This window comes from Dendrobium catenatum, unplaced genomic scaffold (genome assembly GCF_001605985.2).
Source record: "Dendrobium catenatum unplaced genomic scaffold, ASM160598v2 fragScaff_scaffold_370, whole genome shotgun sequence".
Classification (NCBI taxonomy): domain Eukaryota; kingdom Viridiplantae; phylum Streptophyta; class Magnoliopsida; order Asparagales; family Orchidaceae; genus Dendrobium; species Dendrobium catenatum.
Window position 1 is genome coordinate 1079055 of NW_021318832.1, and position 13255 is coordinate 1092309.

Consider the following 13255-nt stretch of genomic DNA (forward strand, 5'->3'; position numbering starts at 1 on the left):
AAAGAAGACTCACAAGGCGCCAAAGACAGACTATGTTATTTCCATAATCATTGAGGATTCTTTCATCTCCTTTAGGAAAAAATTTCATTTTCCTAATGATATGGTGATGAAGGTGCCGATAAGATCTGATTGTGCCTGTTTTCCTCCCCCAGGATATGTGACGGTATACGAATTCAGTTTGCGAGCAGGGTTGCAGTTTCCACAATCTCTTAAATTGATTGACATTCTGATGGTTTGTAGAGTGAGTTTATCTCAATTTTCTTATAGGGTCAGGTCGATCATAATGGTTATGATCGTACTTTTCAGAGATAGTGGAGTGGTGTTATCTTCATAATGCCTTTCTCAGATGGGGCATCTTTTTAGTGATGTGCAGGGCCGTATCTCTTTCAGATCCAAGTGGTTGGATATTCATACTCGAGACCCATCGAAAGGTTAGATTAGCGACTTCTATTATATGCAAAATGATTGAAACCTTCAAAAAAAATGGGGAAAGTTAAAGGAGTTATCCTTCCCCCTTCATATTGGAGCAGAAGATTTATTGATGATACTCAAGCTTCCTGATATCGACGCTCTACATATCGAGGTGCATTATTTGAGCAGATATATAGAAGAAGAATACTTGTTCAAGGTGGGATTATCTACTCAGAAGATTGCATGCACAAATGTTGAAGAGGTCTGTGAAAGTTCCAGAGGCAGTACCCTAAAAAAAATCACTCTAAGCAACCAGGGAGTGAGGAAGATTTACAAGCACCAAAGAAGAAAAAGGCATATGAAATTTTTGCAATTGCCAGCAAAGGTCTTTGTATCTTTCCATCCAACTCATACATTCCAGAAGATGTTTTGAAACATCAGTGCTTGGGCCATCGACGGGCTGAGGAGTTGGTGGGTTCACCTTTGCTTCTCTCTTTTTGTATTTATTTTAAAAGATATATCACTCATAATTACATTTTTATTGTTTCAATTAGAGCAACATAATGATTTCAAGCTTGAAATGACCAAGACCTTGAATGACTAGAACAACGAGTTCGTAAAGGTCAAATATCTTCAGGGATAATACAATAAGAAATACGATAGCAAAATTAAGGAAATGCGGGAAGTGGAGGAATAGTTAGAAGGGTGTAGAGCAGAGCTGGCAAACAAGATAATCTCAGCTTCTTCACAGAATGAGCGGATGGATCACCTATATATATAGTTGGTTGATGCATAGGCAACAATCAACTAGCAGATGAGAGATCAGTAAATTCTTGAAGATGAGAGTAAGAAACTCCATTGTATGATGTTAGAGAAGGAAGCCCAACAGTTGTCGTCTGCAGTCATAGAAGAGTTCAAGAAATATTATGCCTTCAATATAATTATTGAGGACCAAGTTCAAGAAGCTCGTAATCGTATTTATGATGTGAAGGTGAAGGCTTTAGTGGCAAAGTGTATGGAGGATGTCTTCATTAAAGGTTTTATGAAGGGCGTTCATGTAGTGCAGCATAAGATTGGAGTAGAGATTGTTAGGCTTCTAGTGATCCTTCTTCAGACTTTGGTAGTGAAGAATTAGAAAGTGAGTTGCAGCAGGCTTTTTTTTCTTGGAGGAGGATGAGGATGATATTGAGATCCTGTAGGATAGCTTTGATGTTATCTTGTACCACTTTGTTTTCTTTCTAGTGATTATATATGTGTTTGATGTTGATGCTTTCGTATGATGTACTCGATGTTCAGTGATATATAAATAAATTATTGATATTTCTCTTTTTTCACATGCATATGAAATTGACTCAATTTTATTTCAATGAGAAATATTTTGGTAGCCTTTGACTTAAGTGTTTGCGAGAGATATCCTCCTCAGATATCCTAACCTATCTGAGGGTGTTAATCAAAACATTTGCTTGATAATTTTAACCTGTATTGAAGATGTCAGATCAAATCCCCCTAGGATTGATCGTTCAATTATTGAGATATAATACAAATTATATATTTCTCGAATCACGAAAAAAGAGTTTGAGGAGAAGAGATATCATCACGACAAAGTGAACATCACATTACTGTATTATATAAGATAATACAATAATTTCCTAGTATAACTTAGGGATATGAAAAAGGAGTTTTCCCATAATCAATACAAAAGAGGTGTAGGAAAAATTAGCATAAAACTTGAAAGATATAAAGTATAACAACTTGGGGAGACATAACACAAGATAAATACTACCAACAATATAACACGAGATAAATAGTATTATCAGCTCCTACTGATAGTACTTGTGAAGATTGCCAACATTCCAAGTCTGAGGAAGCCTTTTTCCACTGGCATCCTTCAATTTGAAGTTTCCAGGTTTGACCATGTCTGCCACCAAATAAGGTCCCTTCCAAAGGGGAGAGAGCTTGTTACGCTGAGGGTCTTCTCCAGCAGCTTCGATGCTGCACTAAACTAAGTTCCAAATAGATATAGGCCAAGGTTTCATTCTCAAATTATAGTGAAGAGCGATCCTTTGGTGGTATGCAGTGGTCCTGAGTGAGGCATCATCTCTTACTTCTAGAAGGAGATCCAAGTTTGTTCTGACCCTATCCTCATTATTCTTAAAGTCAAAAGTCTGAACTCTATTGCTCTGGAATTCGATATCAACCGGTATGACTGCTTCTATACCAAAATAGAGGTTATACGGGGTTTCTCTTATAGGAGTTATGGCAGTGGTTCGATAAGCCTAAAGGATATTTGGAAGTTCTTAAGCCCATTGCCCCCCAGCCTTTCATAGGCGTGTCTTCAGCCCTTTCAAAATTATTCGATTTGTAACCTATGTTTATCCATTTTCTTGAGGATGGGTAACAACTGTGTGGATGAACTGAATATAAAAATATTTACAAAAATATATAAAGATCTTCCAAGTAAACTATGTCCCGTTGTCAGTGATGACTCTCGCATGAATGCCAAAGCGACATACTATATTCTTCAATAAGAATTGCTTGGCATTTTCTTCAGTAATTTTCGCCAAAGGTTCTGCCTCCACCCATTTCGTGAAGTAATCTATAGCCAGGATAATAAGTTTCCATTATTTAGTGGCAATAAGGAAGGGTCCCATTATATCAATTCCCCTTTGGGCGAAAGGCCAGGGATTCTGTAGTGATGCTAGCTCCACAGCGGGTGTATGGGTGAGATTGAAATACAATTGACATTTTTTGCACTTTTGAGTAAACTCAAGTGCATCGTATTTTTTTTGTAGGCTAATAAAATTCCTATCTCATGATCTTGTAAGCCAATGCTTTTCCTCTTAGATGTTCTCTACACACTCCTAAATGAACTTCTTAGAGTGCGTAATCAGCTTCTAAAGATGGGAGACACTTGAGATATGATCCAGTGAAGGCGTGTTTATATAACTCGTCACCAATAATGGTGAAATTTACTACTTGTCTCTAAAGTCATGTTGCAGCCATGTATTCTTCATGTAGTACCCCATCCTGTAGAAAATATAAGATGGGATCAATCCAAGACTCCTCTCTTGGTTCATCGATTGATTGTAAGACCCATGGAACTTAAATACTTGGAAAGTGGATCTTCTTGTTACAATTTCTTTTATAAACATCTCCCATTATTGATGTAGCAAGTTTGGAAAGAGCATCTATTCTTGCATTTTTCTCTCGGAGAATATGTATGATCTGATGCTCTCTTATACGGGCCAAGAGTAACTTCATAATGATGCAATTCTGGGCCAGTTGTAGATTATGGATATCAAACTCCCCATCCACCTGAGAGGAGACTAGTTGGGAATCAGTGTGGACAAGGTTCTAGACCTCACAGTCAATTGCTAGTCTCAATCCAGTAATGAGGGTCTCATATTCTGCTGTGTTATTTGTTGTCGGGAACATGAGTTGGAGCCCATACTCAAGGGTAACTTTCTACGAAAAGATCAATAAAATTCCAACCCCAGCCCTAGAACTTCCAGAAACTCCATTGACATACAATGTCCAGCATGGAGGAGAAGGCAAAGTACTTAGTTGAATATTTGATACTAGAACCGTGCATTCAACTAAAAAATCTGCAAGTGCTTGAGATTTAATATCGGGCCTAGGAAAGTAGTGGATATCAAATTCTCTAAGCTCTACAGACCAGTTAACGAGCCTACCCGATGCTTCTGGCTTTTGCATGATACTTTTAAATGGCAGATTTGAGTAGACTCCAATTGTATGGGCATAAAATTAATGGCGTAGTTTTTTGGCAAAATAAATTAATTCCAAGGCTATCTTATCTATTATAATATAATTTCTCTCTATTTTAGATAAAATTTTGTTGACATAGTAGATAAAATATTATACACCATTTTCTTCTCGAACTAAAATCGAATTAATGGCTTAGACAGAAATAGCCATATACAAATACAATTTCTCTCCCGGTGTTGGTTTTGAAAGTAGTGGCAGAGATGCCAAATACTTTCATAATTATTCACAGGCTTCTTGGCATTCATCTGTCCATTAGATCCCAGAGCTATGACCGCCTCTAAGTACCTTGAAGAAGGGCAGATATTTGTCTCCTAAACGTGTTAGGAAATGAGATAGTGCTACAATTCTCCCTTTTAGCCTTTGGACCTACTTGATATTCTTCGGTGGTACCATATCCCTTATCTCCTTATCTTCTTGGGATTAGCTTCAATTCCTCTGTGGATTATCATAAACTCCAAAAACTTTCCAGAAGCAACTCCAAAAGCATATTTAGCAGGGTTAAGTCGCATATTGTACCATTTTAATAAGTGGAAGCATCATTCCAAGTCAAAGATATGTTGAGTTTTTCCAAGACTTTTTACCAACATATCACCAATGTACACCTCCATGGTACGCCCAATAAGGTCTTTAAAAACCTTATTCAAGAGGTGCTGATAAGTTGCTCTAGCATTTTTGAGCCCGAAGGGCATCACCCGATAGCAGAATAACCCTTTGTCTGTTTGAAAAGTTGTTGCTTCTTCATCAGCAGGATTCATCTTTATTTGATTATATCCATAGTAGGCATCCATAAACTCAACATCTGATGCCTAGAGGTGGTATCGACTAACTAGTCAATACGAGGATGTAGAAAGATGTCTTTCGAGTAGGCTTTATTGAGATATGTATAATTTATACATATTCTCCAAGTTCCATTCATCTTTCATAGCATGATAACATTCGCCAACCAAGTGAGATAGTGAACTTCTCGTATAAATTCAGCATCCAGAAGTTTATCCACTTCCTGCTCAATCACTTGCTGACAATCTGGTACAAAGTTTTGTTTCTTCTGGATAATCAGTTTGCATGTCGGATTGACTTTGAGGGAGTGTACGATCACTTCGGGGTTAATTTCAGGCATATATGTTGGACTCCATACAAAAACATCCTGATTTTCTCATAGAAATTTGTGATTTTTTTTCTCATTGTCTGAGAGAAGTGATTCAATCCGTACAGTCTTTGAAGGATGTTCTTCAGATATAGATACTGTAGTAATTGTTGTGAGAGTTACTACTTAGATTTGCATGTTTTACACTCTTACAACTTGTATGTTTTTAATGATTCTAAATATCATTATTTTGATTATTATTTTCTCCTAACATATTTTGGAATATTTGTTTTTGCTCTTGTGTGTACTAACATTTCAGGAAAATTATACTCCAGATTATTGAAGACATCAAATTAAGATCTGCTTAGAATGTTTTATAACATTAGAGTATGTATTTTATTTTATTTGATTCTGAGAGTGTAATTATAATTATGTAACTTAGCACACACACACACCAGGTGAGATCTTTAAAGTTCATAATTTTTAAAACTGATCGTACATCACGAACCATGTTCATAAGGGACGATCTAATTAGTATACTCCCAAACGAGAAATAGAATGAACAGAGATGGAAATTTTTTTTCCTAAGTATAGTTCATCCAGACAATTTTACCCATTCATCCCATGACGATGTCCTCTGGATTTGTCATTTGAACTGTTCGTCCAGATAATTTTTTCCATTAGTCCTAGGATGATCTCCTTTGGAGTTATTATTTGAACTATTCATCCAGACGCTTTTGCCCATTCATCCCAGGATGATGTTCTCTGGATATGTCATTTGAACTATTCGTCTAGAGGATTTTACCCATTCGTCCCAAGACGACCTCCTCTGGAGTAATTATTTGAACTATTGATCCAGATGCATTTACCAATTTGTTCCAGGATGATGTCCTCTGGATTTTTCATTTGAACTATTCATCTAGATGATTTTACCCATTCATTCTAGGATGATGTCCTCTGTTCTATAAACTTATAATCTGTCTTGCATTTTCATACCAATGAACCTTGGGAATAACTATTCGTACAAGATAAACCATGTTCGTATGGAGTGATGATCGGGTATGAAGGCAGTTCATACCAATTTACATTGAGTTCGTATGCAATAGTTTTTATATTGTTTGTACGTATGAAATTCGATAGTACGGGATGATCATGGATGATCAAAAATTGGAAATTATAGTTTTTGGATGATTTTTTGTGTCTTTTCTATAAAAGGTCCACTTAAGGCTGTCATGCAATCTTGTTGTTAATTAGTCTTTATGCATACTTAAGAGAAGTTGAAGGAGAGAGTGAGGGAGAGTGTTTGAAGGAGATTTCTTATTTTTGAAGCGTGAAGGGTTCACTTAGTTACTCAAAGGTAAGGATATCTATTTGTAATTTATGATTATTTCACTCTTTTCTCTTGTCCTTCTAGATTTCTTATGAGAAGATCTTTTAAGAAGATCCAGTTCTCTACCAACACTCGAGGAGTGTGAACAGTCGAAGGTTCTCTTCCTACATTTGGGTGTGTGAATAGCTGAAGGTTATCTACCTACACTTGGAAGTGTGAACAGCCGAAGTTTCTCTACCGACACTCAAAGAGTGTGAACAGTCGAAGGTTCTCTTCCTACACTCGAGGAGTGTGAATAGCCGAAGGTTCTCTGCTGACACTCGAGGAGTGTGAACAGCCGAAGGTTCTCTGCCTACACTTGGGAGTGTGAACAGCCGAAGGTTCTCTGCCTACACTTGGGAGTGTGAATAGCCAAAGGTTCTCTACCTACACTTAGGAGTCTAAATAGCAGAATGTTCTCTGCCGACACTCAAGGAGTGTGAACAGCCAAAGGTTCTCTGCCTACACTTAGGAGTGTGAACAGCCGAAGGTTCTCTGCCGACACTCGAGGAGTGTGAACAGCCAAAGGTTCTCTACCTTCACTTGGGAGTGTGAAAAGCCGAAGGTTCTCTGCCTACACTTAGGAGTGTGAACAGCCCAAGGTTCTCTGCCTACACTTGGGAGTGTGAACAGCCAAAGGTTCTCTGTCGACACTCGAGGAGTGTGAACAGCCAAAGTTTCTCTACCTACACTTGGTAGTGTGAACAGCTGAAGGTTCTCTTCCTACACTAAGGAGTGTGAACAGCCGAATGTTCTCTACCTACACTTAGAAGGTGTAAAAGGACAACGATTCTCTGCCTACAATTAGAGGGTGTAAAAGAATGACGGTTCTCTGCCGTACCGGGTAGTGGTGGAAGAGAGTTTTTGTGAAGGCTTCTCCGCCTTGCTCTGGGGCCAAAAGGAGAGACACTAGTGGTAATAGTGCAATACATGAAGGGGAAGACTTCAGGGAGTGGATGTAGGTCGTGTTTGACTGAACCACTATAAATCTTGTATCTTTTATTTTTCGCTACATTTTATTTTTCTGTCATGCTAGTATCTGTGGTTGAAAAATAGTTTTAAAAATTTTATTAGTTTTAAATTTTCAAATTTAAATTAAAAGGATAACTTTTTCAAATTACCAATTCACCCCGCCACCCCCCTATTGTAAGCTGATTCTTACTTTACAATAATGAACTGAATGGAGTGTGTAGTCCGTCGAACAAAATCTCCAAGTATAACTGGAAGACTTATTATCCCTTCTGCTCGTATATGTTGATTATCAAATCCATAGAAAGGACCTGCAGCAGGCTGAAGCTTTTTTCTTGAGAGACCCATATTGAGAAAAGTGGAGTATAATAGGACATCTATGGAGCTTCTATTATCTATAAGAATTCTTTTGACATTGTAATACGGGTCACCTATTCCAACATTTATTACAAGTTGATCTTGATGAAGGATTTTTACTCCCTCCAGATCAGAGTCATCAAATGTGATGAAATGATCAATATGAGCCTTCTTTGGAGTTGGGTTTTCATATACAGCCAAAAAGATTTGATCAGAGAGTAAGGTGTAATATCAGTTCTGCTCCAGGTTCGTCCGGGACGAAGTTGGATCGTCCAGGACGATCGGTACAGGTTTGTTCAGAATGGTGAAAATTGGGCAGTTCGTCCGGGACGAAATGTGGGATCGTCTGGACGAAAATTTTCGATTGTTTCATTTTTACCAACCATTTTCTGCTTATTCACCGGTTGTATCTATTATTGATTTTGCCCCCAGTGTGGAGAGCTTCTTCACGAGTAAGTGGATTCCCAATAAACTATCGAAGATAGCTTTGATGGATAAGTCTTTCAATCTCATCCTTAAGTTACCTATAGGCTTCAGTAGTGTGGCCATGACTACAATGAAAGTGACAATACTGATTTTGATTTCCTATATTTGGCTTCAAAGGATGTGGTCATTTAATTGTATCTTGATCTCGAACAGCTATTAGTACATTTTCTCGAGATATGTTGAGTGTAGTGTACTCCTCATATCGAAGTTCTCATCATATCAATGGAGGCCTGGGAGGTAGATTATTCTTCCCTTGTTTCTTCCATTGTGAGGATGAATTATCCATCCTAGGTGCACCCTTGCACTTTTCGTTGGTTTGCTTAAACTGCTTTCCATGAGCATTTATAGCTTCATCTGTAGAAATTTGTACCTCCACATGATGGATCAGATCGACGTATAAATGAACAGTATCCCGCATGAGTGTCGAATAGAAGGAGCCAGGACAAAGTCCTCCAAGAAAGACCCATCTCAGTAATTTAGGGTCTACTCCTAGAATTTGTTGAGCCTCGGTAAAAAATTACTAAAAGTACTCCTTCAACGATTCTCTTTAGTTTTGATTGATCTCGGAGAGGTGGGAGGAATCCTTAGCAATCCTCTGATTAGCTACGAACTGTTCGACGAACACTTTGACTAATTTAACAAATGAAGGGATCATTCCAGATGGAAGCGAATAGAACCATATTCGAACCTATCCTTTAAGGATGGCACGAAAAACCTGACACAAAAGTGCATCCGATGCTCGCTAGATATACATGATGGTTCTATAGTGGTCGATGTGTTCATATGGGTTGGACGTCTCGTCGTAGGACTCGATGCTTGATAGTTTGAAGCCAACCAGACTAGGGTGTTGAAGAATGGATTCGATTAAAGGTGATGACTCCTAGGCTGACTCATCCTTAAAATTTAGGACAATCCGATTACAAATCTTCACTTTCAAATTGAAATCCAATTACAAATAAGTTGTGTATTCAAGCCGAATTCAAAATCGCTTAGAATTCCGACGTCACTTGGAAATTGGGTAGAGTTCCGACGTCACTTGGTCGTCGGGCAGAATTCTAGCGTTACTTTGGCATCAGGCAAAATTTTGGTGTCACTTGGGTAGTTATGGCATCACTCGGGTATCCGGTAGAATTTTGGCGTCACTCGGGCGTCGGGCAGAACTCCGACGTTGGTCGATGAGGAGTTATTCCCTCCTATCATTCTCTTCTCTTCTTATCTTCTTCTTCTCTTCTTCTTGGTTGGGTCCCCTCTCAAAAAAATGAGGGATCTATTTATAGATTTTCTAGAGTGACATGACCCGTAAATAGATAAGAGAGCAGTGGCAAATATTGAGTGGTTCGGATGAATGGCCGATATTGAATCTTTCGATTGTGGACAGTTTATTAGGCATTTGAAAGTCTTAACGATTTTAGAATTTGGCGATCTTGGGATCGTTGGATTTTTCTCGTTGAACCGCTTGATTCGACTATAAAAACGTCATATTTGGAAACTGTTTGGCAACTTAAATTATGGTTTGAACTTTCCAATAACGCTTCGGGTGCTTGATTTGGACTCATTTGAGCTCGGATTGAGTCGAATTTGGTGTCGTTGAGTTCGTATTTCCGAGACGCTCAGTTTGACTATAAGTTTGCTGAAATCAGAGTACAGGTGATCCCGTATTTAATTTTTGAAGTTTCCAGCTTGATTTTGCCTCAAGATTCGTGCCCGATCAAGATAATTTTTTGAGGATATATCATTGACATATTATTGCATTTTGGAGTTAAAATTGAGTTTTTTTCATTGGAGATGCTCTAATCTTATACATATGTTTATCAATCATAAGCTTCATTTGAGAAAATTTTTATATAATTTTTTAAAACAATTTTTAGTATAAATTTTTTGAAAAAGTAGTGAAAAAATAATAGCCTAGAGCTATTTCAAACAAAGTCTTAATAATAAAAAAAGGCAAATAAAAAAGCTCAGTAGCCAACAGAGTAGAATTATATTAACTAATTTATTTAATTATTTTGATTTATTGGTTGAGAACTTTGACTCAACCAGACAATTTTGAATTTGAGTCATTCATGCATAACTTGTATGAATTTGTTTTAATTGAACTAAATATCTCAAAAAAATAAAACATTTATTTAAAATATAATAAGAAAAAAAAAACAAACTTTCAATGCCTTCAAGAATGCCTAATAATTAAAACATTTAATTAAAACTGACAGCTCAGAAAATGGCATGGAAAATACACAACATGTTTAAACTTTAAACCCAAGCCAGCAATGGTATGGTTGACCCATATTACACATAGTATTAATTCCAAAAATACAAAGACATAAAAAAACAAAAAATGACAACCTTGCGCCCCGCATATATTTCCACGTGTCGCGCTTTCCACCCTGTCGGCCCCACAACAGTCTACAATGGACTTTCCAAAAGCTCTTGCCCCACGGCCTACCACACCCACACCTAAATGAAACAAATAAACTGCCACAATATTTCAAAGATCAATAAATTCTGATTTCGAATTAAAATGAAGGGAAGGAAGAGCAGCGCTGTGATAAGTACACTGTGCAATCATCCTTGGGGACGATAGTAGGTACATAAGCAATCTCATCACAGCCGTCCGTTCGGTGTCTCCGAAAATCAAGCAAAGAGACAAAGAGCGCGATGAAGATAACGAGATGATTAACAGCATAGCGCTGGCCAACGCACTGGTGGGGCCCGGCTCCAAAAGCCAAGAAATTACGCTTGTATATTCGATCCTCCTGCCGATCTCCTAAAAATCGGTCCGGGTCGAACCGGTCCGGCTCAGGGAAACCCTGGAACGACGACTCGTATGTCGATGGAAATACGATGGCGCCTTTGGGAACCGTGTACCATTCCGTCAGTGGGAACTCCTCGCCGGCGATGTGGGGCACCAAAGTGGCCGGTGGCCGGATGCGAATTACCTCGCGAGCCACGGCCTCTGTGTACTTCAACTCCTTTACCTGCTCCGCGCTGATGAGTTCGCCGGAGTCCGGCGACCATCTGGAAGTCACTTCCTCGCGCACGCGAGCGAGGATTTCCGGGTGCGATTCAAGCAAAGTGATTGCCCAGAGAAGCGAGGAAGTGGAGGCATCCTGTGCTGCGAATAAAAAGTCGAAGAGATGGCCTCCGATATCATGGTCGTCTTTTTCCGGAGATTCCCGGAGCGTCTCCTGCATCCAGAAATCCACCAAGCAACAGGGCTCCTCGCCGGCGAGCATTCGCTCCTTGCTCATAATCACGCAGCCCGAGAGCGTCTTGACGAGGCGGTCGACGGCGAGCCGAGCTCGCCGAAAAGCGAAGCCAGGTAGATCGAAGGGGAAAGACATGAGGCCGAGATTGAACAGGTTGTAATCAGAATCGAACCTTTTGCGTGCGACGGGGGAGAGATACGGCCCAACGAATACGGTCTGGGAAGTCTCCAGGTTGAGGTCGCGGCAGAGAAGACGAAGAGGAATAGCATTTTGTGTAGAAGCAAGGTCGATCCAGTTCTTTAAATGCCGCAAGATAACTTTTTGTTGTATAAGAAGGTAAGTGGAGAGTGCCCGAGGTGCGAAATTTGGGGTGATTCTACGGCGGAGGTCTTTGTGTTGTTGATCGAAGAGGTAAATCATGTTTTGCTCGCCGAAGAGTTTTTTACCGAATGGGTGACCGATGAGATGGAAAGCGTCGGGGCGAACGTTGGAGAAGACTTTGTGGGAGAGCTCAGTGGAGCTGATGAAGACGATGAAGCGGCCAACGAGGAAATTAGCGGCGAAGCCGAGGCCTGAGGATTTGGCCATGGCGGCTTGTTGCTCCCAGAAACTGGTCGGGTTTGAGATCATGGAGATAGCGCTTCCAAGAAAGGGGACGATGAGAGTGGGGCCGGGGAGAGGGCCTTTCTTCTTGAGGTAGGAGAGCTGCTGCAGGAGTATGAGGAGAGCGATTGCGCAGAAAAGGAAAGGGCTCGCAGTTGATAGAAGCTGCCATAGCGCCATTTCTTCTTTATTTCCTCGCTCTGTCTAAGCTCTTCTTCCAGAGATATATAAGAGTGGAGAACTTCTAGAAATCAAGCTGCGTCTCGGACTAGGCAGTTGAAAAAAGGGTTTAAGAAAACAGGAGGGGAAAGAGGAAGATGGGAAATGCTGAAAGAATTGAAATCTCCTTTTGTTATTTGTTCAAATTGACGCGCGGCATGTTAATTTGAATGGAAATTGGTGGAAGTAAGGGTTGCAAAAATTGAGGAAAGGTAAAACCTTGGTCAAAAAATTGCGAAGGTTGGGTAGAGATGGCCGTTGAAAGCAATGGTCGGCGTAGACATGGCGGCGGGCCGGAAATTGGAATAGACAAAGTTGTTGGCGCTAGGATAGTTGGTACAAGTCTACAGATGGAATTTCGTTATTAAATTAGTTTTAAATTAAATATTAATAAATAAACTTTTTTTTTTTTGGGGAAAATTTAAGGGTTAATCATATCTTTAGGTTTTTTAGATGATTGGCAGCTGGATTGGTCTCACTAATATGAAGTTCTGATCTTTTGATTAATTTTATAGCTTTTAATGTATGGCATTAATTTTTAAAAAAGCTTAATAAAACTAGCTAAAACAGAAAATATCTATGAAGATAATTTGAAGCTGAACAATGATTGGTTTGAACTGTTGATTTATATACAAAATTTTATTTATTTTTTATGGCTGCCAATGAAAAAAATTGATATAGCTGATCATTAAATTTAGTTGTAGCAATAGGTTTTATATGGGCAAAGAAATATATAAGACAAAACGTATTAGACTTGGAAGAATT

The 13255-nt window shown here is 39.1% G+C and overlaps 1 protein-coding gene across 2 annotated transcripts; it reads right to left on the reverse strand.

The window, feature by feature from the left end:
• Positions 1-10640: 10640 nt before the first annotated feature.
• Positions 10641-12905, reverse strand: LOC110110071 (cytochrome P450 710A11). 2 transcript variants are annotated; one of them, XM_028693795.1, is made up of 2 exons: positions 11016-12905; positions 10641-10934 (listed from the first exon to the last, which is right to left on the reverse strand). In XM_028693795.1, the coding sequence occupies exons 1-2, from the start codon at positions 12449-12451 to the stop codon at positions 10706-10708; spliced, it is 1665 nt and encodes a 554-aa protein (XP_028549628.1). In that variant the 5' UTR covers positions 12452-12905; the 3' UTR covers positions 10641-10705. The 2 variants fall into 2 exon arrangements, with proteins under 2 accessions (XP_028549628.1, XP_020697067.1); XM_020841408.2 differs by having other exon boundaries at positions 10806-12900.
• Positions 12906-13255: the final 350 nt, after the last annotated feature.

Excerpts from the sequence above, each read along its gene's own strand:
- LOC110110071 (XM_028693795.1), bottom strand. The coding sequence starts at position 12,451 with ATGGCGCTATGGCAGCTTCTATCAACTGCGAGCCCTTTCCTTTTCTGC. Across the intron at positions 10,935-11,015 it reads CCCAAGGATGATTGCACAGT|TTTATTTGTTTCATTTAGGT; the intron begins GTACTTATCACA and ends ATATTGTGGCAG.